Raw genomic sequence first — 27,129 nt, 5'->3', positions numbered from 1 at the left:
TCTATGTGAATTTCAAATCCTCCAAATACTGAAAGAGCATTCCAAAACATCTTCAATATACAGAGCAAACACACTTTGCGACTGATTCACGCAATAATTTCAATGTAGGAGGAGCCAGAAAGTATAGAACAGAAGACTACAACATAATGAAATGAGAATTTTGTGGGCAAGAAAGGAAAAATATAGCAACTCAGCGGCATAGCCTACAATCTATTTAGAGCTACACAAAAGGTTCGTCAAAGTACATTCACTACCTGTTCATGAGGAGCAGCTGCATATGCCTTGTTGCAGACAAAATCACATTCACTACTTGTCAGGACGACAAGCAGCTGCACATGACTCATTGCTGATAAAACTAAACAGAGTTCCTCACAACTTAACCTATTTGGTCCGAACCTGAGACACATTTTGATGAATACAACAAACTTTACAAGCGAGGGCTGTAAGCCAAATCCGCCCACACCAAAACATCCTGCCCTTTTTTGCCTTTCTCTTATCTCACAAGTACTAGAGAAGTTCAGGTCTCTGCACACCCATCGACATAAACAACATTGAACATTCTCCATCTTCATCTGTAAGTGACATAAAAGTTGTCGGGATCAGTTTCAGTGATGATCACAGCAAAATCCTTTACTTTTTAATGATTTTAGGAACAAAGTTGAAATGTTAACCAGCTTGATATTTTAAGACTTGGGATCTTCATGCATGTCTTGACACATCGTCATGTAGTTGTGCTGATCTGACGTCGGATTCATCCTGCTACAAAGAAAAGCAGCCATATTAGCAAGTGTCTATGCATCTAAATGAAGTGTCATATCATTTACCATACAATTAATCCTGTAAACTGACCCGAATGGCATATGTAAAACCTGGAGGTGCCCGGAAAAAATCCATCTGACCCTGAAATAATGAATGGATGGGATTATGAGTTAAACTAATGGTTTTGTTTTACTGAGAAAAATGGTCGATGCCATAAGCAAAACATACCAGCCCATGCATGCTAGGCTGAGTGCTATAATAGCCATCATGACTTGGAGCAATAGAGTTTAATTGCCCCTAAAGATACAAAAAAACAAATTTAAGAATCAATTATCATATCTACATCAAAGTGCACAGGCATAACCATACTAATCACAATCATACCAATCCCTGTATGGTTGGCTGGTTCCCATAGTAGTTATCACGTGTAGGCCCCATTAAGTTCAATTGTACCTGCAAAAGGCATTTAGCACCAGAATAAAATAGAAAGCCATTTTATAATGAACCCAACTGTCTTAACCTAATTAAAGAAAGCTTCATCATACCATTCCTTGCATCCCCTGCTGTGAGCCAAAATAGCCATCAAGGTTAACAGGTCTTGAGCTTAATTTGTCCTGCAGAAGTTCCAAGCATAATAGTAGAGTTATTTGAGTATAAGCTTCTGATAATTGCAAAATTCATCTTGTGTTGGTGCCCAAAGCATGCCGTACTTTTGAGCTTCCTCTTACATGCTCTGTTAACTAAAATAAGAAATAAACGTCCAAGTTCTTGAGCTTAAGCAGGCACATAAAAAAGATCAGTGTTCCTAGTAGTATTATGATCGCCTGCAATCTAGCTTAATTAAATGGACTCTTTCTAGAGTAGTTAGCTTAGGATAGGACAAACCATTTGTTGTAAGGTGTCTTGGGGCCCAACTGTGATAATATCCTGTTCTGAGTTTACCTGCAATCCAGGGAGTGACTAGGTTTAGTCAATATGAAATATTATTATATTGATTGAGTACCATCACTAGACTCTTGCTATTCACCTTTCTTTTCTTGGTTGGATTCTTCTTTTTATTTGTCTTGGCCATATTTCTACTATGGTTCTCTTCTTCAATACAGAGAAGACCAGTAGCAGGTGATGTGCCAGCCTCCGTAAGATCCTTATTAGAATTATTTACACTTGCACAACTTCCAAATGCATCTTCTAGCGCTCGCAGAGCAAGATTATAGCTCTCTTGGGATAAAGATCCTTCTTCACCCAATATCATTGCTCGTTGACACAAATCATTATATCTTTGAACCCTAGATTGTACCTGTTCAGATGCCTCTCCCATCAAACACCTACTCTTGGCATCTTTTGTCCACCGTTTCAAAATATACTGAGATGGGATAGCAGAAAGGCCACAGATTTGAAGAACAATCATTGCATGTCTACATAGGAAACCTTTGAATACAAATAAATGACATAAGCAAGACACTTCAGAACTTAACTCAGTCCAAGTGACAATGAACTCCTGATTCTTGTCAACATCTTGAACTCTGAAAGTAACAGTTGTCTCATCTTGTCTTTCCCTTTTAGGATGACAAGCAATTGCACCCAAGACCTCAGTTTGGAATTTCTTGAATACTGCATTTGTATACACTCCTGACATTTGCTTCTCAAAAGGAGATGGAGATTTTAAGGTAGCTTGTCTGTTCCATGTATCTGAATCAGCCTTTGCTTCCTCTTCATACCTGTCTTGTAGAATTGCTTCATACTGTTTCAAAAACTCTTGCACGGTAGTTTTTTTATGCATGTATTTGTCAAAGAAACAGTTTACACTATCAGATCGCTGAGCTGTAGACATTCCAGCTAAAAAGGCATCTTTCAGGTATGTTGGTGCCCAATGAGTTCGATCTTCATACAGTGACTGGATCCATTCATTCTCCCCTAGTTCAAACCTATCAACCAACTTTTGCCACCTCTTTTCAAACTCTTCACGGGTCCATGACCTGTGAATGCACTTTTCTATCTTTGCCATGAAATTTTCATGTTGTTTAATTAAATGACTAAAAGTTTCTGAAACCTTTCCAAGTATATGCCACAAACAAAAGAAATGAGAAGCAGATGGGAAAACCTCTGAAATAACTGATTTCATAGCTTTGTCTTGATCTGTGATAATAACTTTCGGAGCTTGTCCCCCCATTGCTCTTAGCCATGTGTGCATTACCCAAGACAATGTAGCTGCACTTTCATCAGCCAACAAAGCACATCCAAGCAGCATGAACTGATAGTGTTGATTCACCCCAATAAATAGAGCAAGAGGCATTTTATACTTGTTTCTAACATAGGTATAATCGAAAGAGACAACGTCACTGAAATTGACATAATCCTGCCTACTTTTGGCATCAACCCAGAAAAAATTTTTGAGACGTTGTTCTTCACTTATATCTATTGCATAAAAGAAGTTGGAATTTGCAGCTTGCATTTGCGTGAAAAATTCAAGCAACATCTTAGCTTCTCCTGTTTCCAAAACCAGATTCCTACCTTTATCAAATGGACTCTTGGAGTCATTCTTTAGACCAGCCACATTTTTGTACTCAGCAAATTGTCTTGCCATGGCAGCATACATTTTTCTAGTTTGTTCACTGACAGCTTGAGCAGGTAAAAGCTCATGATTATGGTCCTTCTCAAATCTATGTATAATCCACTTACCATCTGGTCTTCTCTTCACATGCATGCATGCTTTGCAATCTGTCTTTGCACATGATCTTCTACCAGTTGAATTCTCCATTTCCTGCTTATTCCCTTGTCTGCTACGTTGCCTATTTAAAGATTTTTCATATTCACGCTTAGTACCATACCTTGAACAAGCAAATTTTGCATCTATGAATTCTCTTGATGTCTTTGACCGCCGGCTGTTTTGTATAGCAGTATTGAATCCCATAGATCTAGCATATTCTTGATAAAAAGAATATGCTTCACCATGTGATTCAAATTCCATGCCTGCAAGTGGCTCAAGTATTGCGTCCTGTTTGAACACCACCATGTCTTCTGTGGGAGAATTCATGTTCCCAGCATCCCCAGCATTTAGTTCATCTCCAACAACCATCATATTCCCGTTTCCCCCATCTCCATTTTGTAATTTGTCTTCCCCATCCAAGATATGGTCCATCCCATTTGGTTCTTCATCTTCCTTATCATGTCCTCCAGAAGGTAACCTAAGGTCAATATCCATGGAAAGAACCAATATACTGTCACTAAATTATTTCCGGTGGCACCTGAAAACCATAAAGGGAATTGAGAAAATACAAATTAGACAATATAACCACAACTGTGTGATATTATGGTGATAAGTAAAATAAAAATTTAACACTCCCTGCTTGAGACATTAAACATGTCAAACATTTGAGCAAACAGGAATAAATTAAGACGAGCAAAAACATGAATAAGTTATAGTGAGTAATGATTCCTAAAATATGGGAAACATACCACTGGCCTGTTAATCTTATGCACCATAAAATATAGCATAATACTTCAAATAGCCTAATATTCAAATGAAGTACTTTTCCATGACTAATAAGGTATCATTACAGAAGTCATATGAACAAGCAAATGTGTCTACATCCACCTTGATGCAAATTTTAAACTTATGTTAGCTCTGTGAACTGTGACCATTTAATACTCACGAGAGTCTCCTGCCAACATAAGCAAAGATAGGACAGATTTCACACATCCCTAACTTCCTAAGGTTTTCTGAACCTTGCCACCTTTATGCCACAATTAGGAAAAGATAGGACAGATTTCAGCAGGAACTCAAAACGTACAAATACATGCTCCACAACTATCAAACAATTATGCCACAACTGTAGGAGAAGATGATCCAGATACTAATAAGCTCTATAGCACATGTAACAGCAATTAGAACATCTTGCCTTTTTCAAAAATTATCAATGGCAAGTGTAAGTCCAATCTGAGTCAAAATAAAGGAAGCGACCTTTGGAAGGTCTCACACACGCCAAATATGATTACAAGGGAAATAACTATTGGAAATTGCATACAGGACATTTACAGAAAAGTCCACTTGTTGCATCCCCAGATAATCCTGCCATCCTAAAATGAGGTCCACATGTCCCCAAACTCCCAACTTTAGACTCTTCCAACAAAAGCAGATCCCAGAAGATTGCCAAATCTGACATACTCCAATAACACACAACTAGAGCAATTTTATCACTTGCAATCACATAAAGACTGAAATACCAGGAAAAAGGAGACAACAAGGCACCACATCATGGCAGAAATTAATTCTGAACAATTTCAAGCCACAAACATGATGGAATTACATATCAAAACCCTAGCCTCTTCCACAATTTTCCTAGCCTTCTAACCCTAAACAAGCCTCCAATCATTAGGTATTCATGTAATATCTAATATGCCATACATCAGATTCTTCATTGAGGTAATTAATGTACAGGATGCACAAATATTAAGGAGACTGAATTAGGATGCCATAATGAAAAAAACAAAGTGATATATTTTGGCCAAAAAAAAAGAAAAAGAAAGATAGTGAAGGTAGTCAAGAGCTTATGAAAATTTATGCCGACGAATATATACAAAAGATGGGGAAAGAGCAGTAGAACCCTCACAAAATTGATTGAATCTAGCAATCGAAACAATAGGAATTCTCCGATTACAGAAGCTTACAGCAGCTATAAACGAATACAAAACAAAAGGAAGCAAATATCGGCCTATTTGAGAGGGCCTTCTCTCTCCCACGACTTCTTCCAAAGTTTCCAGCTGCCTTCTCTCTCCTTTCCCCCTCCCTTTTATATGTATTCCTTAGTCCGTTGCAACCATGTGAGTTGTTATTCCCTCCCTAACAGAATGTGACTCTTCTGCTCTTGAGTCATTTTCCTTGGCTGCCCCTGCTTCTCCCCTCCTTTTACGTCGCTGGTAAGTGTGACTAATAGGGATCCTAACATTACTCCTGCCCATGTGACTCTCCTTGTCCTCAAGGTGAAACTCAGGGAATTGATGTAGTATCTGATGGTATGGTGATAGGATACCAGATAGCAAATTCACAGCAATCAAATATCAATGGTTTCCAATAATTTGCAGCAAGGAAAATAAAGAACAACAGGGCATTCGAGAGGCCCTTAACTCTCCCAAGAACTCAATACTAAAGTCATCCTCTAATATTCTCCTAGCCTCTCTTATTTATAGTTGTTATCCAGCGACACTCCCCTCCAACGGCCTCAGCTATCAGCCATGCTCCCTTGGTTGCTCTTCCCCTTTTTACCCTTCAACTGTTTTTGTCACTTTCCCCCTCTCCCAATATCCTATTCTGCCCCTTGCTTCTTCCCTCCTATTTCTTTGCTGGTACATGTGACTAACAAGGGTCCTATCATTACTTCCGCCCATGAAACTCACCTTGTCCTCAAGGTGAGACTCCACCAAATTACCAGCTTTCTCATATTTTTGCTGGCCCAGATTTTTAAGATCAGAAGCAAATGGCGCCCCAATCATCGGTAAGGTGCCCTCCTTGGACGTTACCAGATCCGCCATCCTTGACATCAGATTCCTGATCATCTTCCTCGGCTGCTTCAATGCCTTGGCCGCTTCCCGTCTCGTCTTGAACTGGACGAAGCTGTAGCCCTTGGTCTTGCCCATGACCCGGTCGAAGATGACTTTGCAGTCCTCAATCTCGCCGTATGACTCGAAGGCAGAGACTAAGGTTTCTCGAGTCGTGACCCACACGAGGCCGTAGACGACGAGCTTGCGACGTGATATGTCGCGATCCGCGGCATCGCGGAAGCAAGTGAATAGGAAAGCGTTGGGCACGACGGCGCCGACAAGGAAGTTAATACGCTGGTACTTGGTGTAGGGCTCGAGAAGTTTCTGGATCTTCTCGAGCTTGGTCTCACCGGAGGGGGAATCATCGTCGGCATCTGAATCGGACTGAATTGGCATCGCGGTGTCTTTGGTTGGGATTGGAGCTTGGTATTTCTGAAGCTTCTTCTTCTTAGCCTTCCCCTTCTTCACCATTGCTTGAGCAGGACGCGATGGCGGCGCCCTATGGCTTCGTCTTTCAGGTATGCTTTCTTACCCACACGAATCTCTCTTTGTCTCCTTCGCTCCCACCGGAACCACAAAATGGCCCCTCCTTCGAAACCTAGAGTCGCGGACTCCCGCTTCTCTGCCTTTGTCACCCCTCAGCCCACTCCAACTCCAGGCGTCACCTCGGAATCCTAGGTAAATTCCGAAGGTCTATCTCCCTTCTTCGCTTTGATCTTCCTCTCCCGTTCTTGATCCTCCCCTCTTATGGCGTCGACACCCTTCTGCATCCCCTCCATCTTCTCCGTGTCGGACAGCTTGTTCACAACGGAGTAGCGCTTAGCCCTAAATACCCAGCCATCCGAATCATCTCCCTCAGAGATGGGTATTTCCAGGCGTCTCCCACGATACTCCTGCCTTCCGACACCATCGACCCCTTCGCCACTTCTCGCTCCAGCTACCGGTGTTCCCTCCCTTGTCAAGGGCGAACTCGCAGGTGGGTCTTCCTTATCTCGCTTCCCCTTCCTCTCTCTCACTTGCTCCTCCCGTCTCTCCTCGTTCTTCCTCTCCCGATCCTGCTCTTCCCATCTCGCTTGCATCCAAGCGAACTGTTCCAGCAAGCTCGCTACCTTCTTCCCCACCGCTTGAATACTCCGTTGCATGCCTTCTACCCTCATCTCCAAGTCACCCACTCGATCGGTCAGGTCCTCCATTAGGATCGGAGATGCTCTGATACCAAATTGATAGGATACCAGATAGCAAATTCACAGCAATCGAATATCAATGGTTTCCAATAATTTGCAGCAAGGAAAATAAAGAACAATAGGGCATTCAAGAGGCCCTTAACTCTCCCAAGAACTCAATACTAAAGTCATCCTCTAATATTCTCCTAGCCTCTCTTATTTATAGTTGTTATCCAGCGACACTCCCCTCCAACGGCCTCAGCTATCAGCCATGCTCCCTTGGTTGCTCTTCCCCTTTTTACCCTTCAACTGTTTTTGTCACTTTCCCCCTCTCCCAATATCCTATTCTGCCCCTAGCTTCTTCCCTCCTATTTCTTTGCTGGTACATGTGACTAACAAGGGTCCTATCATATGGCTCCCAAGTTACCTCCAAGAGTGGCAACCCCTTCCATTGGAAAAGAACATCAAGGCTCCTCAAGTTTTTTCCCATGTCCGACCTTAACCTCCAACAGGAATTCCGACTCCACCTTCATCTCTAGCTCGGCAGTTAGCTGGTCAGGGATATCAGTAACCTCCTGCACTACTCTTTCAGCCTTGCGAAGCTGGGAGACGTGAAATAAGGGGTGAATAGCACAGGAGGGTGGTAAAGACAGGTTGTATGCCACCTTCCCGATCCTTTTCTCCATTGCGAAAGGTCCACAAAACTTAGGTGACAGTTTCTCATTCGACCTAGAAGCCAATGTCTTCTATCTGTAGGGGCGAATTTTCACATAAACCAATTTGCCGACCTCAAAATGAACGTCATGCCACTTTTTATCTGCTATATCTTTCATTCTTTCTTGCGCCTGCAACAATTGGACCTGCAACTCCTCCAAAACCGAATCAAGTTCCAGCAACTGTTGTTCTAACACAAAGACAGTCGTTGTACCCTTCTCAAATCTTAGCAAGGGGGAGGTTCACACCCATAGACTATCTGAAGTGGAGTTAACTTTGAGAAAACATGGTAAGAGGTATTATACCAATATTCAACCCAAGGCAACCAACTGCACCACGCCTTTGGTTTGGAGGAAGAAAAACATCTGAGGTACATCTCCAAAGTCGTTTGGCCATCAAACTAAGGGTGGTATGAGGTGATTCTATTCAACTTAGTGCTTTGCAACCTAAATAGTTCTTCCCAAAAATGGTTGAGAAAGATTTTATCTCTATCGGAAACAATAGAGTTTGGGACACCATGTAACTGAACAATCTCTTTCACAAAGACCCCTACTATGCTGGCTGCTGAAAATGGATGTTTCAAAGCAATAAAATGTCCATACTTACTTAGTCGATCTACAACCACCAAAATAGAATCCATTCCCGCTAATTTTGGCAATCCCTCGATGAAATCCATCGACACATCCTCCCAGATTTGATAAGGAATAGGGAATGGCTACAACAAACCACCCAGCGATAGTGCCACATATTTACTCTGCTAGCACACTGAGCATTGACGGAAAAATTAATGGATGTCCCGCTTCATCCCAACCCAATATACATTGGCGGATATTCGTTTATATGTCTTGAGGAAACCGAAATGGCCCCCAATCTGCCCATCGTGTCCTTACTTCAACATGAGGGGAATTAGAGTGGAGCCTTTAGGAAGATACAACTTCCCTTTGAATAGCAAGTGGCCATCCACCCACGCAAAATCGAGTTTGCTAGAGGGATCAATCTGCACCACCCTAATGATTTGCTAGAGTTTACTATCTTCCTCGACCTCCTTTTTTAGAAGGTCTAGCTGCAAGACACGAGGAATGATGAGGGCCATCAACGTGACAGGGGAGTGGAGGCGTGAGAGGGCATCAGCTGCTCGATTCTCCAACTCGGGGTAATATTGAATCTAAAAATCGTACCCCATCAGCTTCACTACCCATTTTTGACATTCTAAATTGACCACCCGTTGCTCCATCAAAAACTTAAGGCTTCGTTAATCAGTCCGAATAACGAATTTCCACCCCAATAGATAATGTCTCCACCTCCTTATTGCAAATACGATCGCCATCAACTCCCTCTCAAACACCAATTTGTTTTGACCAATCAGATTTAGAGAGTGGCTGAAGAAAGCAAGAGGCCGTTGCTCCTGCATCAAAACTACCCCTAATCCATGCCTCGAAGCATCTGTCTCCACAATGAATTCCTTTGAGAAGTCTGGTAAGGCCAACACTGGCAAATCTATCATAGCCCGTTTTAGAGATTGAAAAGCTTGCTCCGATAACTCATGTCAAAAGAAGTTATCCTTCCTGAGGTGCTCTATCAATGGCCAAGCCAATTTGTTGTAGTTCCTCACAAATCTCCGATAATACCCCGTAAGGCCTAAGAACCCTCGAAGTTAGCACAGAGATTTAGGGCTGGGCCACTCCATAACCACCTTGACTTTAGCGCTATCCGTAGCCACACCATCTTGGGTGATGACATGTCCCAAATACTCAATCTCTCGCTTGCCCAAACTGACATTTTTTTGCATTAGCATACCAACTGATGAGCTGTTAAGACCCGTAATACACACCTCAAATGCTCATTGTGTTCTACCATATTCTTACTATAAACCAAAATGTCATCAAAAATGCCAAAACAAACTGCCTCAAGTGCTCCTTAAAAATCTCATTCATTAAGGACTGGAATGTGGGGTGTTAGAAATCACTTGTATTAGATTAGCTTATATATATCTCGAGAAAGGTGTCTTTTCTTTCTGTTAAGCATTTGTTATATCACTTGGTATTTCTATTCTAGAAGGATTGTTTCTAGAATGTTAGTTAGCAGTTTGTTAAAGCCGTTAGTTAGCTGTAACTTCCGTCTTTTTGAATAGCTTTCTGTTACCGCCTCTATGTTGTATAAATAGAGGTCGGGTGTTAGCTTTAGGGGTACTCTTTTATTCTATCTTGGGCAGTGAGGAAGAGAGGAGTATGCGCTGGTGTTATACTTGAGTTCTTAGAGGGGATATCTTTGTAATTCTAGTAGAGCAATCTCTCGAGCAGTCTGTGTATAAGGCTAAAAGGATTGGTTACTGCATGTAATCCTTTTCAAAGTTCATTCAAGATAGTGAAGATAAAAGAGCCTAGGGCAGTCTGGATGTAGGTCTTTCTAAAGACCGAACCAAGATAAATTCTTGGTGTTCTTGATTGTTTTTAGTTGCTGATTTGTTTTCTGTTTTATCGCAAAATGTGTGTGTGTTTCGAGTGAGTGATTCAGGGAGTGTTTCGACTGTTTGTTTGAGTGTAATTGGGTGATTCAAAGCTGGGAGATATTCCAACAACTTGGTATCAGAACCTTCAATCTCAATTGACATTCAAGATTCATCAAGAAACCTCAGGAGGGAGAATTAGAGACTCAAAACTCGATGGCACCAACTGCAGCAAGATACGACATTGACAAATTCGATGGGACCAACGACTTCGGCCTATGGAGGATCAAGATGGAAGCCTTCCTCTGCAGTCAAGGTTTAGAAGGGGCGCTGGAATTAGAGGTATCCCAGTCATCAACTGAAAACGCGACACCAGTTCTAACTACTGCTCAGAATGAGGCTCAGGCGGAGATCAAGAAAAAGGCATTCAACCTTCTGATTCTGAGTCTTGGAGACAAAGTTTTAAGGGAGGTATCGAAGTTAAAGTCGGCAGCAGAAATCTGGAAAAGGCTGGAAGATCTCTACCTCAAGAAGACTCTATCCAGTCGATTATTCCTAAAAGCCAGGTTTTTTAATCTTAAAATGCATGACAATCAAAAATTGCAGGAGCATTTAGATGACTTTAACAAACTATGTTTAGATTTAGAAAACATAGATGTGAAATATGATGACGAAGACAAGGCCCTAGTTCTTCTATATTTGTTACCAAAGTCCTATGAAAACTTTGTAGATATCCTCCAACACGGTAGAGAGAAACTTTCTTTAGAAGATGTAATAGGGGCTCTAAACTCTAAAGAATTAAGAATTAGGATGGACAGTAAATCTAACCCTAGTGAGGCCTTATCAGTAAGATCAAGAAGTACTAAAAAGGATCATAAAAATAAGGGAAAGTCAAGGTCTAAATCTAGAAATGGAAAAGGCCCAATCAAATGTTACTACTGTCAGCAAGAAGGCCATATTAAGAGGCTGTGTCCTAAAAGGAAAAAGGATTTAGCTGAGAAGGAGAGTTCAGGGGGAGGAGTAAACTTTTGTGATAATGGCTATGATAGTTCTGAAGCTTTAGTTGTAAGTGAAAATGCTGAAAGCCATGAATGGGTATTAGATTCTGGCTGCTCCTTTCACATGACTCCAAATCGTCACTACCTACAAAACTTTAAGAACTTTAATGGAGGAAAGGTCTTACTAGGTAATGACCATGAATGTGAGGTAAAAGGGATAGGAGACATTAGGCTAAAGTTGCATGATGGCTCTCTTAAAATCCTCACAGCCGTTAGATATATCCCAAAATTAAAGAGAAATTTGGTTTCTCTTGGGGAATTGGATAGGAATGGCTTAAAGTTTAAAGGTGAAGAAGGAGTAGTTAAAATAACTAAAGGGTCCTTAGTATGTGTGAAGGCTGAGAAATGGAATTTATTTTTTGCAGGCTACCACAGTATGTGGGGAAACAGCAGCCATAAATCCTATACCAAAATCTAAGGAAACTCTATGGCATTTACGGATGGCTCATATCAGTGAGCAGGGCCTTAAAGAGCTTTCAAAGCAAGGTATATTGGATTTAGGACAGACCATAGGTATAGGCAAGTGTGAGTCTTGTATATATGGTAAAGCAGCAAAAATAAAATTCAGTAAAAATGCTATACACTCATCAAAAGAACCCCTAGACTATATCCACTCAGATTTATGGGGTCCAGCTCAAACTGAATCCCATGGTGGCTCAAGATTTTTCCTATCTATAATAGATGATTTTTCTAGGATGCTATGGGTATATGTCCTAAAGTCAAAAGATAATACATTTGAAACATTTAGGGCATGGAAGGCTATGGTGGAAAACCAAAAAGGCAAGAAAATCAAAGTTATAAGAACCGATAACGGGTTAGAATTTTGTAATAAGGATTTCAATCAAATGTGTAAGGAAGGGGGGATTATTAGACACCTAACTGCACCCAGTAATCCTAGGCAAAATGGTGTTGCAGAAAGGATGAATAGAACCCTCTTAGAGAGGGTTAGATGCATGTTAAACTATGCAAATTTACCTAAAGAATTTTGGGGAGAAGCTGTATCAACAGCAGCCCATGTTATAAATAAATCCCCATCAACAGCTATAAAATTCTTAACTCCTTATGAAAGATGGTCAAGCCATAAGCCAAACCTTGACCACCTTAGAGTGTTCGGATGTCTTGCCTATGCCCATATAAAACAAGGAAAACTTCAGCCTAGGGCCAAGAAATGCTTGTTTATAGGATATCCATCTGGAGTGAAAGGTTATAAACTATGGAATTTGGAATCTGAAGGTCAAAGGATTATAATAACTAAGGATGTAACATTTGATGAAAATTTGGCTATGAATGAAAATGAAGATAAAACTCAGCAAGATAAGAGTCAAAATAGAGTTTCAGTACCAGTAGAGCTCTCAGAAAACTCTCCATGTTTGCCTCAAAATATCTCAGAAGCTGAGTATGACTCTTTAGACCCGAGCTCTAATTCAGATCCTGAACATAGCCATAACCATGAATCATCTCAATTTGAAGGAGATGAAGATGACAGTGAGGTAGACTCTAGCATAGAAGATCAACCTAATAGGATAGATATAGTGTGGCTAGGGACCGGCAGCCTAGAACCCATAGACCACCTCAAAGATACGGCTACTCAGATTTAGTAGCCTATGCCCTAATTAGTGCATCGGAAATAGCTAGTGAAGAACCTTTGTCATATGAGCAAGCAGTGTCTTCTAAGGATGCTGATAAATGGATAGAAGCCATGCAATCTGAGATAAATTCCCTTAAGAAAAACCAGACTTGGGAGCTGGTGGAAAGGCCTAAAGGGTAGCGAGTAGTTGGCTGCAAATGGCTGTTTAAAATCAAAGAAGGGGCTGGAGTCAATCCTAAGCCAAGGTTCAAAGCTAGGCTTGTTGCTAGAGGTTTCACTCAAGTCCCAGGAATAGATTTTAATGAAGTTTTTTCTCCTATAGTAAGGCATTCTTCTATAAGAATCCTGCTGGCCATCACAGCCAAATTGAACCTTCACTTAGAGCAGTTGGATGTTACAACTGCCTTCCTTCACGGAGACCTTGAAGAGAGAATTTTCATGGACCAACCTAAGGGGTTTGAAGCTAAGGGAGAGGTGGAGAAAGTGTGTCTCCTTAGAAAGTCATTGTATGGACTTAAACAGTCCTCAAGACAATGGTATAGAAAATTTGATTCGGTTATGATAAATCAAGGTTATCTAAGGAGTTCCTATGATTGTTGCATATATTTTAAACATGTTTCACCTAGAATTCCTATCTATCTATTGCTATATGTGGATGACATGCTTATTGCAAGTCAATCCACTAAAGAAATCCAGCTTCTCAAGCAAAGGCTAAAAGCTGAATTTGAGATGAAGGAATTAGGTGAAGCAAAGAAAATTCTAGGTATGGAAATTTCTAGGGATAAGCAACATGGAAAAATTTATCTATCTCAAAGAACATACTTAGCAAAACTGTTATCAAGATTTGGAATGGCAACTGCAAAGGCTGTTAAAGTGCCTTTTGCACCTCATTTCAAACTATCATCAGAACAGTCCCCAAAGGATGATGAGAATAAGAAGGAAATGGCCAACATCCCATACTCAAGTGCTGTAGGCAGCTTAATGTATGGAATGGTTTGCACAAGGCCCGACTTAGCTCACGGAATGAGCGTTATAAGTCGATTTATGGCTAACCCAGGAAAGCCTCACTGGTTAGCTGTAAAATGGATGTGTAGATATCTTAGAGGATCAGTTAATTATGCTCTGTCCTATAGTGGTGAAAGTCTAGAAGATCCTCCTATAATCCAAGGATATGTAGATGCAGACTATGCTGCAGATATCGATAGAAGAAGGTCCACAACAGGCTATGTGTTTAGGTTATGGAATTCTTCTATTAGTTGGAAATCTAGCCTCCAACATGTGGTAGCATTGTCAACTACCGAAGCTGAATATATAGCCCTCTCAGATGCATTTAAAGAGGCTTTATGGCTAAAAGGATTAATAGGAGAGATTCTAGGTGTAGATGTTAAGACTATATTAATGTGTGATAGTCAAAGTGCAATCCACTTATCTAAAAACCAAGCTCATCATGAAAGAACAAAGCATATAGACATAAGATATCATTTTATTAGACAAGTTATTGAAAATAAAACTGTTATTCTAACCAAAGTTTCAGATGAGGAACATGCAGCAGATATCTTCACAAAGGCTGTTCCTGTTTCAAAATTAAAGCATTGCTTGAATATTTTAAAATTGACTCCGTCAGATTGACAGCAGAATCAAAGCAGCAAGTGAAGATTCAAGTAGCAGAAGGAGATCTCGTGAGGAAGCAAATCAAATCAAGTGGGTGGAGAATCTGTTAGAAATCACTTGTATTAGATTAGCTTATATATATCTCGAGAAAGGTGTCTTTTCTTTCTGTTAAGCATTTGTTATATCACTTGGTATTTCTATTCTAGAAGGATTGTTTCTAGAATGTTAGTTAGCAGTTTGTTAAAGCCGATAGTTAGCTGTAACTTCCGTCTTTTTGAATAGCTTTCTGTTACCGCCTCTATGCTGTATAAATAGAGGTCGGGTGTTAGCTTTAGGAGTACTCTTTTATTCTATCTTGGGCAGTGAGGAAGAGAGGAGTATGCGCTGGTGTTATACTTGAGTTCTTAGAGGGGATATCTTTGTAATTCTGGTAGAGCAATCTCTCAGGCAGTCTGTGTATAAGGCTAAAGGGATTGGTTAGTGCATGTAATTCTTTTCAAAGTTCATTCAAGATAGTGAAGATAAAAGAGCCTAGGGCAGTCTGGATGTAGGTCTTTCTAAAGACCGAACCAGGATAAATTCTTGGTGTTCTTGATTGTTTTTAGTTGCTGATTTGTTTTCTATTTTATCGCAAAATGTGTGTGTGTTTCGGGTGAGTGATTCAGGGAGTGTTTCGGCTGTTTGTTTGAGTGTAATTGGGTGATTCGAAGCTGGGAGATATTCCAACATGGGGGATGCATTTGTTAAACCAAATGGCATAACCAAAAATTCATAATGACCCTCATGTGTGCAAAAAACAGTCTTTGGAATGTCATTAGGTGCGATTCGTATCTAATGATACCCCAATTTCAAGTCCAACTTAGAAAAAAAGCAACAACCCCATTTAGTTCATCCAATAATTCTTCAATAACTGGAATTGAAAATTTATCGAGGATCGTTACCTTGTTTAAAGTCCTATAGTCCACACAAAATCTCCACCCACCATCCTTCTTCTTGACTAGCAACACTGGATTAGAAAATGGGCTAATACTCGGCCTAATAAGCCCTACTGCCAACATCTCCCGAACTAATCTCTCAATCTCATTTTTCTGGAGGTGGGGGTAACGGTAAGGTCGTACACTTACCAAAGGGACCCTTGGTTGCAATGTGATAGTGTGATCCCGCCTCCGATGTGGGGAAAGCCCACACAGCTCCTCACAGACTTCCTTAAAGTCTGGTAGTAGCTCTTGCAGAATGCCAAGAACTTCCCCTTTTGCCTCTTTGACTTCAGCTGTCAAGCTTCCCAATTCCAATAGCACTCCATCTCCATTTTCTTGGAATGCCTTCATCATCGACTTCAAAGTTACTAATGTTTTGCTGAGGCTAGGATCCCCATGCAGTGTTACGACCATGCCCCCACTCTAAACTTCATAACTAATGAGCCCTAATCCACTTGTGTCTCCCCAAGTGTGGCTAACCACTTCATCCCGAGAATAACATCTGAGCTTCCTAGATTTAATGGTAGGAAGTCCTTGACTACCTCCACATTTTGCAATGACAGGTCACCCCCTTACATACTCCAACCCCTTGTATCGCATGCCCGAACCCATGATCACACCATATCCTCAAGTTTGTGTCTGAATCAATCCCAATTCTACACCAAATCAGCGGCTATGAAGTTATGGAAAGCTCCACTATCAATTAAGATCATCACTTCCTGGCCTGCTATTTCCCCCTTTACTTTCATAGTCTGTGGAGGTGTTAACCCCACTACTGAATTCAATGATAACCCCACCATTTCCCCCATTTTGACTATGTCCCCCAATTCCCCAGAATTCTCCCCTACTTCGGCTCCCTCTCTGCCTTCTTCCTCCTCTTCCCTTTCCTCTTCATAAATGACCATCACTTGCAACTCCTTGTTCATGCATTGTGCCCAACCATGTACTTCTCATCACAATGAAAACATAATCCCTTCGCTTGTTTGGCTTGCAACTCGCTCTCACTAAGCCTTTTGAAAGGGGGGTTGCTCCACTTTCCGAGGACCGGAGGCTGATGTGAGGGGGCAGGGTTGGGCGTCACCAATTTTTGAAATGGTGGCGAAGGTGGCGAAATCGCCACTCGCTGGTAATTTGGACTAGGGTTGAAAGGGCCTGAACTTTGCTTGGGCCTGATCCGAAAGTACTTCCTTGGATCACCTGATTCTGTTCCTCAATCCGTTAGGCCACATCCATCATCTGCTCCAGGCCCATAGGCCTTAACACCCTCATCTTGACCTTGATGTCCAGTTTCAACCCATTGATAAAATGTCCTTCCAACAAGGCCTCCAGCATGTCTTCAAGTGATGATGCCACAGTCTCGAAGCAGAAGCGGTAGTCCTTAACGGACCCCCATTTCCGGAGAGCGAGGAATCTTTCCTCGACTGCACCTTCCTGCGTGAATCGAAATCTACTCTGCAACATCGCCTTGAGTTCCTCCTCGCCTTTGTTCCCACTGGAACCATGAGAGAGCAGCACCTTCAAAACAAAGGGCAGTGGAATCCAACTTCTCCACATCCGTCAATTGATTCACAGCGAAATATCTTTCGGCCCTGAATACCCATCCATCAAGATCGCCTCCCTCAAAGATAGGCATCTCCAAACACCAACTTCAAACTTCCAGCATCCCGAAGCCATCGAACCCATTACCTGCATCCCTACTCTTTTCCCCAAGTTCCGACGTATCCTCCAAGCTGAGGGAAGAATCCATGGGTATTTTCTCCCCACTTTGTTTTCCCTTCCTCCCCTTTTCCTGCTCCCCCCCATTTCTCCATCAACAGATTGAATTGGTCCAACATCACCGCCATGTTCTTCTCTATATTTTGCACCCTCTAGAACTCATTTTTCATCAAATCCAATCCTTCTTGCAATCCCTCCATTCTCCCCTCTATTTGTTGTTGATAACTCTCCAATCTCCCCTCCAACTCTCCCACTCTCTCAGAGACGGTCACTCCCACGGATCAGTGCTCTAATACCAAAAATGGTAGAACCCTCACAAAATTGATTGAATCTAGCAATTGAAACAATAGGCATTCTCCGATTACAGAAGCTTACAGCAGCTATGAACGAATACAAAACAAATATCGGCCTATTTGAGAGGGTCTTCTCTCTCCCATGACTTATTCCAAATTTTCTAGTTGCCTTCTCTTCTTTCCCTTTCCCTTTTATATGTATTCCTTAGTCCGTTGTAGTCACATGAGTTGTTATTCCCTCCCTAACCGAATGTGACTCTTCTGCCCTTGAGTCATTTTCCTTAGTTGCCCCTGCTTCTTCCCTCCTTTTACGTCGTTGGTAAGTGTGACTAACAAGGGTCCTAACAAAGAGATACATACATACATAAAGACGAAAAACAAGTACTAGTAAATGAGGGAGCAATCAAGTAGAGTGTAACGTGTTGAGAATAATTCTTGTTATCATTTTGTACGACTAAGAGAGGGAGAAAGAAAGTAGAACAGCTGGTGTAGTTAGTTTTAGTTTTCAGTTGTGTTTGTTTGTTTTGTGAGAAGCTGATTGCTGTAACTTGCAGCTAGTTTGTTACTGCTAGCTGTCAAGAACAGTTAATTTGTTAGAGCTTTTGAGTAGTATATACACTCAACAAAGCTGGTTGTAATTTTTTCGAGACTTCATTTTTCGAACATACATCTTCTTCCTCCTCTCAGTTTTCTTTCTTTCTCTTTTTTATTTACTTTCAGAAGGAATATTTCTCTAAGTTATTTAATGAAATTTGGAGAAACAAGTGTTATGTTGGGACATCTTACTAAAAATAAAGAAGATAGGAATTACATGCTCTATAAACCTAAATGACCAAACAAAATAAGGCAAGCATTCAGAAAGATGAAGAATAGTAAAGTAGTTAAACCAAATCATATCCCAATAGAAGCATGGAAATCCATAAGAGAAGAGGGCATTTGAGGATTAAAAGAATTATTTAACGTGATCTTTAAATTTAAAAAAAAAAGGGAAGGGGGGGGGGGGACGAGGGGAGGAAGAGCATTTATAGCCCATCAATAAGAATTAAGGAAATGTTTAAAGTTGTGGAAATTGTAAAAGAATCAAGCTAATGAGCCACACTATGGAACTTTAGGAAAGAGAGATTGAGCAAAGACTGAGATGAGAAAACAAGGTGTCTGAAAACCAATTCCATTTCGTGCTTGGTAGGTCAACTGCCATACCAGTTTGGTTTCTTTTTCTCTTACTCTTTCTTTTTTTCATTTTACATTAAACTGTATCAAACCCAGCAGAACTCCTCAGATTATAGATAATGATATTTTACTGGCATGTTTTATTTAGCACAAAATATTCCTCCTCGTCAAACTACAAATAAGTTCATGCTGAGTAGCTTTCCAAACATTCTATTATGATTTATAGTCCTCTTGACAACAACTAGCTGTGCATGGTAAATATCATTCCAGAAATTTTGGTTTGTTAAATCAGAAAAGGATTGCCTTCATGAATCCAATTTTCGGGAACATTTTTTTAAATGATAGTGAAGACATGATACATGCATGTCAAGCACAATCGACAAATGGAGAAAACCCTACTTAGATTATACCAAAATGTGATAATACTTATTATTGCCATATTTAATCATTCACAGAGGAAACTAATCTAATTTAGAGTAAACCTGATTTTATGCTAGCAAGACAATCCTAATCCTTCAAGACATTCTCCAATCTTTATATTCCAGTCCTGCAAATTCCAAATACCCAAAGCCGTATGTCAAAAATATATAAAATTAACATTGGTATAAAACATTTTATATTCAAGTCTTTTACCAATATTAACCAAAGTTTTGTGAAGATAACTAAGAAATATTCATGTTCATAAACAAAAATTTTAACTAAATTATGGGATGTTTTGGACAGGCATGCTCAAATCCTAGAGTGGCAAAGATATAAGATCCAGTAAGTTAAACTCCTAGCGGACATTCATGGAATTAGAACACCACAAGCTTGCATAGAAAGTAAAAATTTGGGCAGGTAAGGAATGCTTTCTGCCCAAAAATTTATAATTAACAATGCAGATGCATGAGAAAAAGTTAATCTTTTCTTTTTGACAAAAATCGGATTTCCACACACAAAAGGAAAGAGAAGGGATGATTGTGCCACACGTTTGCTTGATGTTCAGAAGGAGAGCAACTTCTTCATTGTTCATTCTTTATAACAGTAACAGTTATGAACCAAATGCAGAAAACTTCTTCTATTGGAACTTTCTTCTATTTGTAACCATATAGACTATGCAATCAAATCTCAAATGAAGCAAAAAAGAGAAATCCCTGACATCACATGTCTCACCTAAAACTACAATAACAATAACATGAAGGCTTAATCCCACCAAGTGGGTCATCTACATAGAATATAGCTCACCAACCATCTCTATCCATGACTATCTTCTGGGAGGTCATTACATTTCATGTCAATACCCAAGAGTTGCCTACCTAATTTTCTTTGGTCTTTCCCTACCTTTTTGATAAGGCCCCTGTTCGTCACACTTACCAGCAACATAAAATGAGGGGAGATGCAGGGGCAGTCAAGCAAAAAGACACAAGGGCAGAAGAGTCACATTTGGTTGGGGGAGAATAACAACTCACGTGGCTGCAACGGACTAGGGAATACATATAAAAGGCAGGGGAAAAGGAGAGAGGGGGGTAGCTAGAGAATTTGGAAGGAGTTGTGGGAGAGAAGGCCCTCTTGAATAGGCCAATATTTGTTTTCTTTTGTTGTGTTTGTTCATAGCTTTGTAATCGGAGATTCCTATTGTTTGATTGGGAGATTCTATCATTTTGTGAGAATTCTATCACTTTTCTGTTACAAACTTCTATTCTATTCATTCTCCACACCAGTGAGTCTCAATATTCTCTTGTCTCCAAACTATTTTAAACATAGATCGCACATCATACCTTTAACAAATGTCACTCCAACCTTATTATGGATAACTTCATTTCTTATTTTGCTTTTTCCTATATGGCCACACACCTACCATAACATCCTAAACTCAGTTATGTTCATATTTTACACACGTGGGTACTAAATGAGTCTCACCTAAACTATTGGTTGAAATTAATTTTTGTACATTTTGAGAGTAAGAAATTGTTACGAACCTAGGGGTATAAGAGACAATTGGGGCTATAACGGCTGTAACTAACAAGGGTTGTTGTCATAAGCTGTTAGGGAGTTAAAGGTTAGCTGAATGTTGTTAGGAAGTTACAACTTACAAGATCGTTAGAAGAGAGCCTATAAGAAGGCTGGTGTAATAGTAGACAGCATCTTTTGGAATAAGAACATCCTATGTCCCTCTTGATTTCTCTCCCATTCTATCTCTCGAATTATCTCTCAATTCTATCTCTCTTCCATCTCCTTCTTTCTCAAACTATCAATTCCTCTTCCACATTCTGTTCTTTTCTTGGTAATTCTATAAGAATTACGTAATTCTCCAACCCTCCAATTGAGGTCGTGACAGAAAGGTACTTAAAAGACTTCCTTAATACGCTACTAGCATAGGATTAAGCCATGACAAACTCTCTATTTTAGGCAAATGAGCCGTACCAAGCTAGAAATCTCACTCACTATAAATTTAACAAATGGTCAGCTCAAATATATTATATTGGCACATACCTTCATGACTGTTAACAAAAGTAAGCTTTTTTTTTCTTGATAATGCAAATTTTTTAATAATGTGTATATAAATAACCTGGACTCCTTGCTTCTCTAAAACCCTCCATAAGACTTCTTTGAAAACTCAAATCATAAGTTTTTTTCTAAATCTGTAGACACTATAAATAAATCCTCCATTTTATCTCTTTATTTTTTCCATCAAACAACTCAATAAATAGATAGCTTTTATTGTTGACCTACTAAAAAGCAAATTTGTTTTCAGACATTGGTTTCTCTTCTTAACCTTTGCTATATCACCTTCACACAAAATTTTACAATATGGCTTATTAGCTTGATCCATCTATAGTACAACTTTGAAATCTACTTTGTTCTTGTAAATGGGCAGCATGGTGCTTTTCTCCATTCATTATGCATCCTTTTCAATTTCAGGATCACATTAAATAATTTTATTAACCATAATGCCTCTTTCTCCCATATATTTGTATGTTTACATAGAGATATTTATTGGTTCAACTATTTTACTATTTTTTTTTATCATTAATTTTTTTTTTTTTTTGTAACTCCTACATATGGTGTTTATAGATCTAGAAAAGGCCTATAATAGGGTCCCTAGAGAAGTATTATGGGGGGTTTTAGAGAAGAAATGATTCAAAATAACCTATATACAAGCCCTTAAGGACATGTATCATGGTGTAGAGACAAGGGTCAGAACATGCGGAGGGGATACTGAACCATTTACAACTACAATAGGACTACATCAAGATTCTGCACTAAGTCCATACTTATTTGCCCTAGTAATGGATGAACTCACTAAAGATATTCAGACAGATGTGACATGGTGTATGCTATTTGCAGACGACATAGTGTTGGTGGATGAAACAAAAGAAGGAGTGAACACTAAACTTGGGTTGTAGAGAAACAATTTAGAATCTAAGGGATTTAAATTAAGTAGAAAGAAAACAGAATATATGGAATGCAAATTTAGTAAAAATGCAAGAGTGGATAATGTTATAATAAAATTAGAAGACCAAATCTTACAAAGAAAAGACCATTTTCGATATTTGGGATCAGTGATTCAAAAAGATGGAGAAATCCATGAGGATGTTGCACATAGAATTAAGGCAAGTTGGCTAAAATGGAGAAATGCATCGGGGGTGTTATGTGATGGTAAAATCCCATTAAAATTGAAAGGAAAATTTTATAAGACAGCTATAAGACCAGTCTTGCTGTATGGCTCAGAATGTTGGACAGTCAAATACCAGCATGAGCAAAAGACAAGTGTAGCGGAGATGAGGATGTTAAGATGGATGTGCGGACATACAAGAAAGGATAAAATTAGAAATGAAGTTATTCGTAATAAGGTAGGAGTAGTGCCAATCGAGGAGAAGATGAGAGAGACTAGACTAAGATGGTTTGGTCATGTGAGAAGGAGACTAAGAGACGCTCCTATGAGGAGAGTTGATAAAATGGAACAATTAGTCACAAAAAGAGATAGAGGTAGACCCAAGAAGACTTTAGGAGAGACATTAAAATTTGATATGAAATATATGGATCTAAATGAGGATATGACAAAAGACAGAAATACATGGAAGTCTAGAATTCATGTAGCCGACCCCACATAGTGGGATAAAGACTGGATATGTTGTTGTTGTTGTTTTCTATCTTCTTTAGAATTATCAACGTAATATTTCTTTCTCCACATTTATTAGTAAACACAGGAATTAGCATTATTTATTTTATTTCTTTTGTTTATTTCTTAATCTTTGAAAAGATTATCGTTGTTACTTCTTTCATAGATAATCTTTGATTATCTTCCTACTTAGTTTTTGATTATATTTCCTAGTAGGATGGGATTAGGTCCATTAGGGTATGATATAGTTTGTTAATTTAGATTATTAATTAGCCACCAAATTTTTAATCTTTTCTCTTTGAGGGGATTTGTCTTCAGAGGGAGAAGGAAGGGGGATTTTTTTTTTTTTTTTGGCAGTGGTCGGAGGAAGGTGAGGCCGGACTGCCCCTTGGCTCTGGCCCTACATTACGGCGAACTCAAATAACGCCCATTTTAATATAGTATGGATGATAATAATCCAGCTTTAGATGTTAATAATACAGTTGTTTTTATCCAACCGTCCAAAATGGGCTAGACCCATAACCTCAATGACAGAAAAGGAAGCCTCTAACAGGGGAAGAAAGCCATCTAATACTAGTCCCAGGTAGTTTTACACAAATCACCCAACCAGAATCAACTGGATCCAAATGATATTGGCATACCGGCTCCACCCAGATGCCCTTCCACTATTATTGCCTCACTCCAGATCTTTCACTATTCCATAATTCACAACAAAATTAAGACCAGATCGTCCCAAAACATACGATCCAGGCTCATACTGTCTCTACTGAAGGGAAACCTTCAGCAATTGGTCCTCAGAAATCAGCCATCGATCATGTGGCAACGACTAACATGTTTTGTACATCCTCTCGCTTTTTATAACTTTCTTAGGCCAGTATCCAAACCAAAGAGCTGAGATTCACAAGTTCTTATCTTTCTCCCACAACCTTGAAAATTCTAAAGAAAAACAGGCCGGTAACAAAAACAGAAGGCAGAGGGGGACATTGCTCAGTTGAATTTGAGAACGACGGTGACCCAATACCCATACACAAACAAGAAGAACGGGAATTGAACGAATTGAGGAAACGCTCATCCGGGCGCATTTATACGCAAAAGAAACAGAAAGAAATCGAAAAATCATGCCCTAGAAAGAATTTGTGGGCAGAGGGAGGGAAAGAGAGAGAGGGGAGGGGGCGAGGGAGGGGAGAGGGAGAACAAGCGAGGGTACCTGAGCGTGGGGTTTTATGTAGAAGAAGGACTCTCCTCTTCAGACGATATTTCTGCCGCTGCAAATCCACGCGAGGGCGTTCGGCGAGTGGATTGCCGCTTCTCTTCCTTTCAGCCCCAAATTTAATTTAGGGTTTGTTTGTTTTTGCAGCTGTAGCAGACACGCACGCTTCCTCTCCCACTCGCCCCTCAATTTCAACGCGTTCCTCCCCAAGACCCGCGCGTCGTCCTCGCCTATTGTTCATCCACCACGTCCCGGGTCTACATCCTATTACTCGAGGAGTTTCAGTTATACTCCAATTGAGTCGGGTCAAATTGGGTTTTACTGAATTTAGGTTTAACTCGCGGGCCGGTTGTTAGACTCGAGTTCGATTCATGTAAACTGAGTGTAGGCTCCTCACTATAATTTGTTATTTTATTTAAGTTTAATTTGTTATTTTATTTTATTATTAGATATATATTATATTATATTATATTATATTATATGATTAAATTAATATATATTATAATTTTAAATATATTTAATTTAATAATATTATGTTAAATAATATATTTATAAAATTATAAATAAATATATTAATGTATTTATAAATAATTTTGTTCACGAGTTATTCGCAAACTTCTAATTGAGTATATTTACGAGTTTATTAGTATTCATAAGTCTCTAATCAAATACGTCCTCAAGATTTAACAAGTTGAACTTTACTAAACTCAAACTCGACCCGTTTATAAATCGAACTTCAAAATTAGTTTTAATTCAACTCGTTTACTTTAATGAACAAATTTGAAAAAGCTTTTGTCTAACCTAACACCGAGCCACTCGCGATCAGCTCTCAACTTATTTGCAACTCTATACATAAATAACTTTTGGTTTGAACTATCTCACCATTTCTGAAACTCACGATTAGCCTAAACCCCGCTTAGGTGTACGAACAAGTTTGTTACTAGCCAAAACCTGAGGCCTGACTCTTTGAATAGACACAGACAATTGTACAGTCCCACACGAAAATAAAATTGAACCCACAACCTCGCAATATTCCAAACTCTCAAATGCATGCTATGGATCATCTGTGCTCCCTTAAAAGTTGATTGTTTAGATATTTTTATTGATTCGTCTGGTAGAACTTCTAATTTTTAATTTTAGTTTTGTATGCTCCAATTTAATTTTGATTTGAAAAGTGAAAACTAACATGTTTTTGACAACTTTATGTTTATTTGTCATTTGGTTTAATCACTTGTCTCAAACCCTCAATCTTATAAAATTATATTTGAGCCCATTGCATTTCAAAAATTTAGATCATGTTCTTTTTGTTATTTTTAGATTATTTTAATTTTTTTAAATAGTGAAAACTTATTTATTTTCATAATTTTTAAAATAAAAAATAAACAAAAACAATCAAACAACAAAAAATCATTTTTATTGTTTTCATCATAAACACGATCAAAATTTTCAAAACGCAAAAAACTCTACAAACAAAAATGATGCATTTTCAATAATTTTAAAATAAATACTCAAAACACAAAATAAAAATAAATTCAAAACTAAAACACGAAGATAACAACCTTTTTAATTCCACTTTGAGCCCCCAAACTCCCCAAAATTACTTTAATTAAGCTCCTTGCTAAATTACTAAAAATGCCCTTATAAAGGCTTCAAGTCCCATTTTTGTAATAGATAAAAAAAAGTAAATAAAAATTCATTGAGTGGTGGTTTTTTCTTTTAAGTAAGAATTTATTAAAATAAAAAAAATTAAAAGTATCTATATCTTTTACTAGGGCATATCTCTAAGTAGGGACGAGTAAAATTTTGGTTTACCTGAATTAATTGAACCAAATTGATTGAACTTGTTGGTTTTGATTTGGTTTATTTTTTGCATCGGTTCGATTTGGTTGATTTTTCTTAAAAGTTTGATTTTCGATGTTCGATTTGATTTTTTAGTTAGAAGAATTGAACTAATCGAATCGATCGAACTTTAAAATAATATTATTTTGATATTTATAAAATAACATCATTTTTTTCGATTATTTTACATTTTTTTCGATTTAATCAGTTCAATTTAGTTTATACAATTTGGGTATGATTTTTTTTATTATCGATTAGTTCAATTTTTCTGTTTAACTAATTGGTTTGGTTCGAATTTGCTCATCAGTTCAATTTAATCGATTAGTGGATTTCGATCCTAACCGACCGTTTGTACACCCCTAATCTCAAGCATCACAATGAAAAACTAAATAAAAGATAAAATATCTGAATCTAAACTACTAAATATTTTACCAAATTTTCATTGATTGTTGAGAAAATATCATTTAAATTATTTAAACAAAAAAACATTTTATTAAGTTGTTTTGATTTTGATGCTTGTTATGGGTATTTTTCAAACTGCTTCTTATGGGTTGGGCTCAACGCCGTAGGCTGAGCCAATCTCCTGAAACCCATTAGGCCCAAGGCTGAGTTCGTCAAAATAAGGCCATGTGTCGGTGAAACCCGAGCTTAGACCGTTAAACCAAGCAAGCTCCTAGCGATGCTTACAATTCACTGGCCTAATCAAACGAACTCCCAACGATGCTTCCAGCTCGCTAGACTAACTATTCAGTTCAGGTAATAAGAAGACCACGGGACAACCAAAGAACATTCACCCCACCCTCTCAGCCCATCTCCTGGCCTATGCCGGTCTTATCTTAGCCCTATACCAGCCTGTAACAACATCATTGCAACCAATATTGGGTATCCGCATACTAGCCTCAGATCCCATATTCATTAATGACATATCCCATTCACATTAATGAG

General features: G+C 39.0%; 2 protein-coding genes across 7 annotated transcripts; both read right to left on the bottom strand.

Moving 5' to 3' along the window:
* Nucleotides 1-85: 85 nt before the first annotated feature.
* On the bottom strand, nt 86-24,597 carry LOC127791389 (protein FAR-RED ELONGATED HYPOCOTYL 3). Of its 6 annotated transcripts, none has more exons than XM_052321241.1 (10): nt 24,343-24,597; nt 19,516-19,580; nt 1,787-3,944; nt 1,645-1,701; nt 1,305-1,373; nt 1,144-1,212; nt 988-1,056; nt 850-900; nt 672-759; nt 86-572 (listed from the first exon to the last, which is right to left on the bottom strand). In XM_052321241.1, the coding sequence occupies exons 3-9, from the start codon at nt 3,896-3,898 to the stop codon at nt 700-702; spliced, it is 2,487 nt and encodes an 828-aa protein (XP_052177201.1). In that variant the 5' UTR covers nt 3,899-3,944; nt 19,516-19,580; nt 24,343-24,597; the 3' UTR covers nt 86-572; nt 672-699. The 6 variants fall into 6 exon arrangements, with proteins under 6 accessions (XP_052177201.1, XP_052177198.1, XP_052177200.1 ...); XM_052321238.1 differs by having other exon boundaries at nt 1,787-4,004; nt 24,343-24,596; XM_052321240.1 differs by having other exon boundaries at nt 672-756; nt 1,787-4,004; nt 24,343-24,595.
* LOC127792265 (UBP1-associated proteins 1A-like) lies at nt 6,019-6,768 on the bottom strand. Its single transcript, XM_052322717.1, has one exon. It carries the CDS (start codon nt 6,766-6,768, stop codon nt 6,019-6,021), a length of 750 nt encoding a protein of 249 aa, XP_052178677.1.
* Nucleotides 24,598-27,129: the final 2,532 nt, after the last annotated feature.

Source organism: Diospyros lotus, chromosome 15 (genome assembly GCF_014633365.1).
Source record: "Diospyros lotus cultivar Yz01 chromosome 15, ASM1463336v1, whole genome shotgun sequence".
NCBI classification, from domain to species: domain Eukaryota; kingdom Viridiplantae; phylum Streptophyta; class Magnoliopsida; order Ericales; family Ebenaceae; genus Diospyros; species Diospyros lotus.
The sequence above is the reverse complement of the archived record's forward strand: the minus strand, read 5'-3'. Positions and strand labels throughout refer to the sequence as shown.

What these genes read in the sequence shown, in the direction of transcription:
- LOC127791389 (XM_052321239.1), bottom strand. Translation starts at nt 3,961, where the DNA reads ATGGATATTGACCTTAGGTTACCTTCTGGAGGACATGATAAGGAAGAT. An exon ending in ATCCAACCAAGAAAAGAAAG is followed by an intron (nt 1,702 to 1,786) that starts GTGAATAGCAAG and finishes CCTGGATTGCAG; the next exon opens with GTAAACTCAGAACAGGATAT. An exon ending in AAGACACCTTACAACAAATG is followed by an intron (nt 1,374 to 1,644) that starts GTTTGTCCTATC and finishes GAACTTCTGCAG; the next exon opens with GACAAATTAAGCTCAAGACC.
- LOC127792265 (XM_052322717.1), bottom strand. Translation starts at nt 6,768, where the DNA reads ATGGTGAAGAAGGGGAAGGCTAAGAAGAAGAAGCTTCAGAAATACCAA.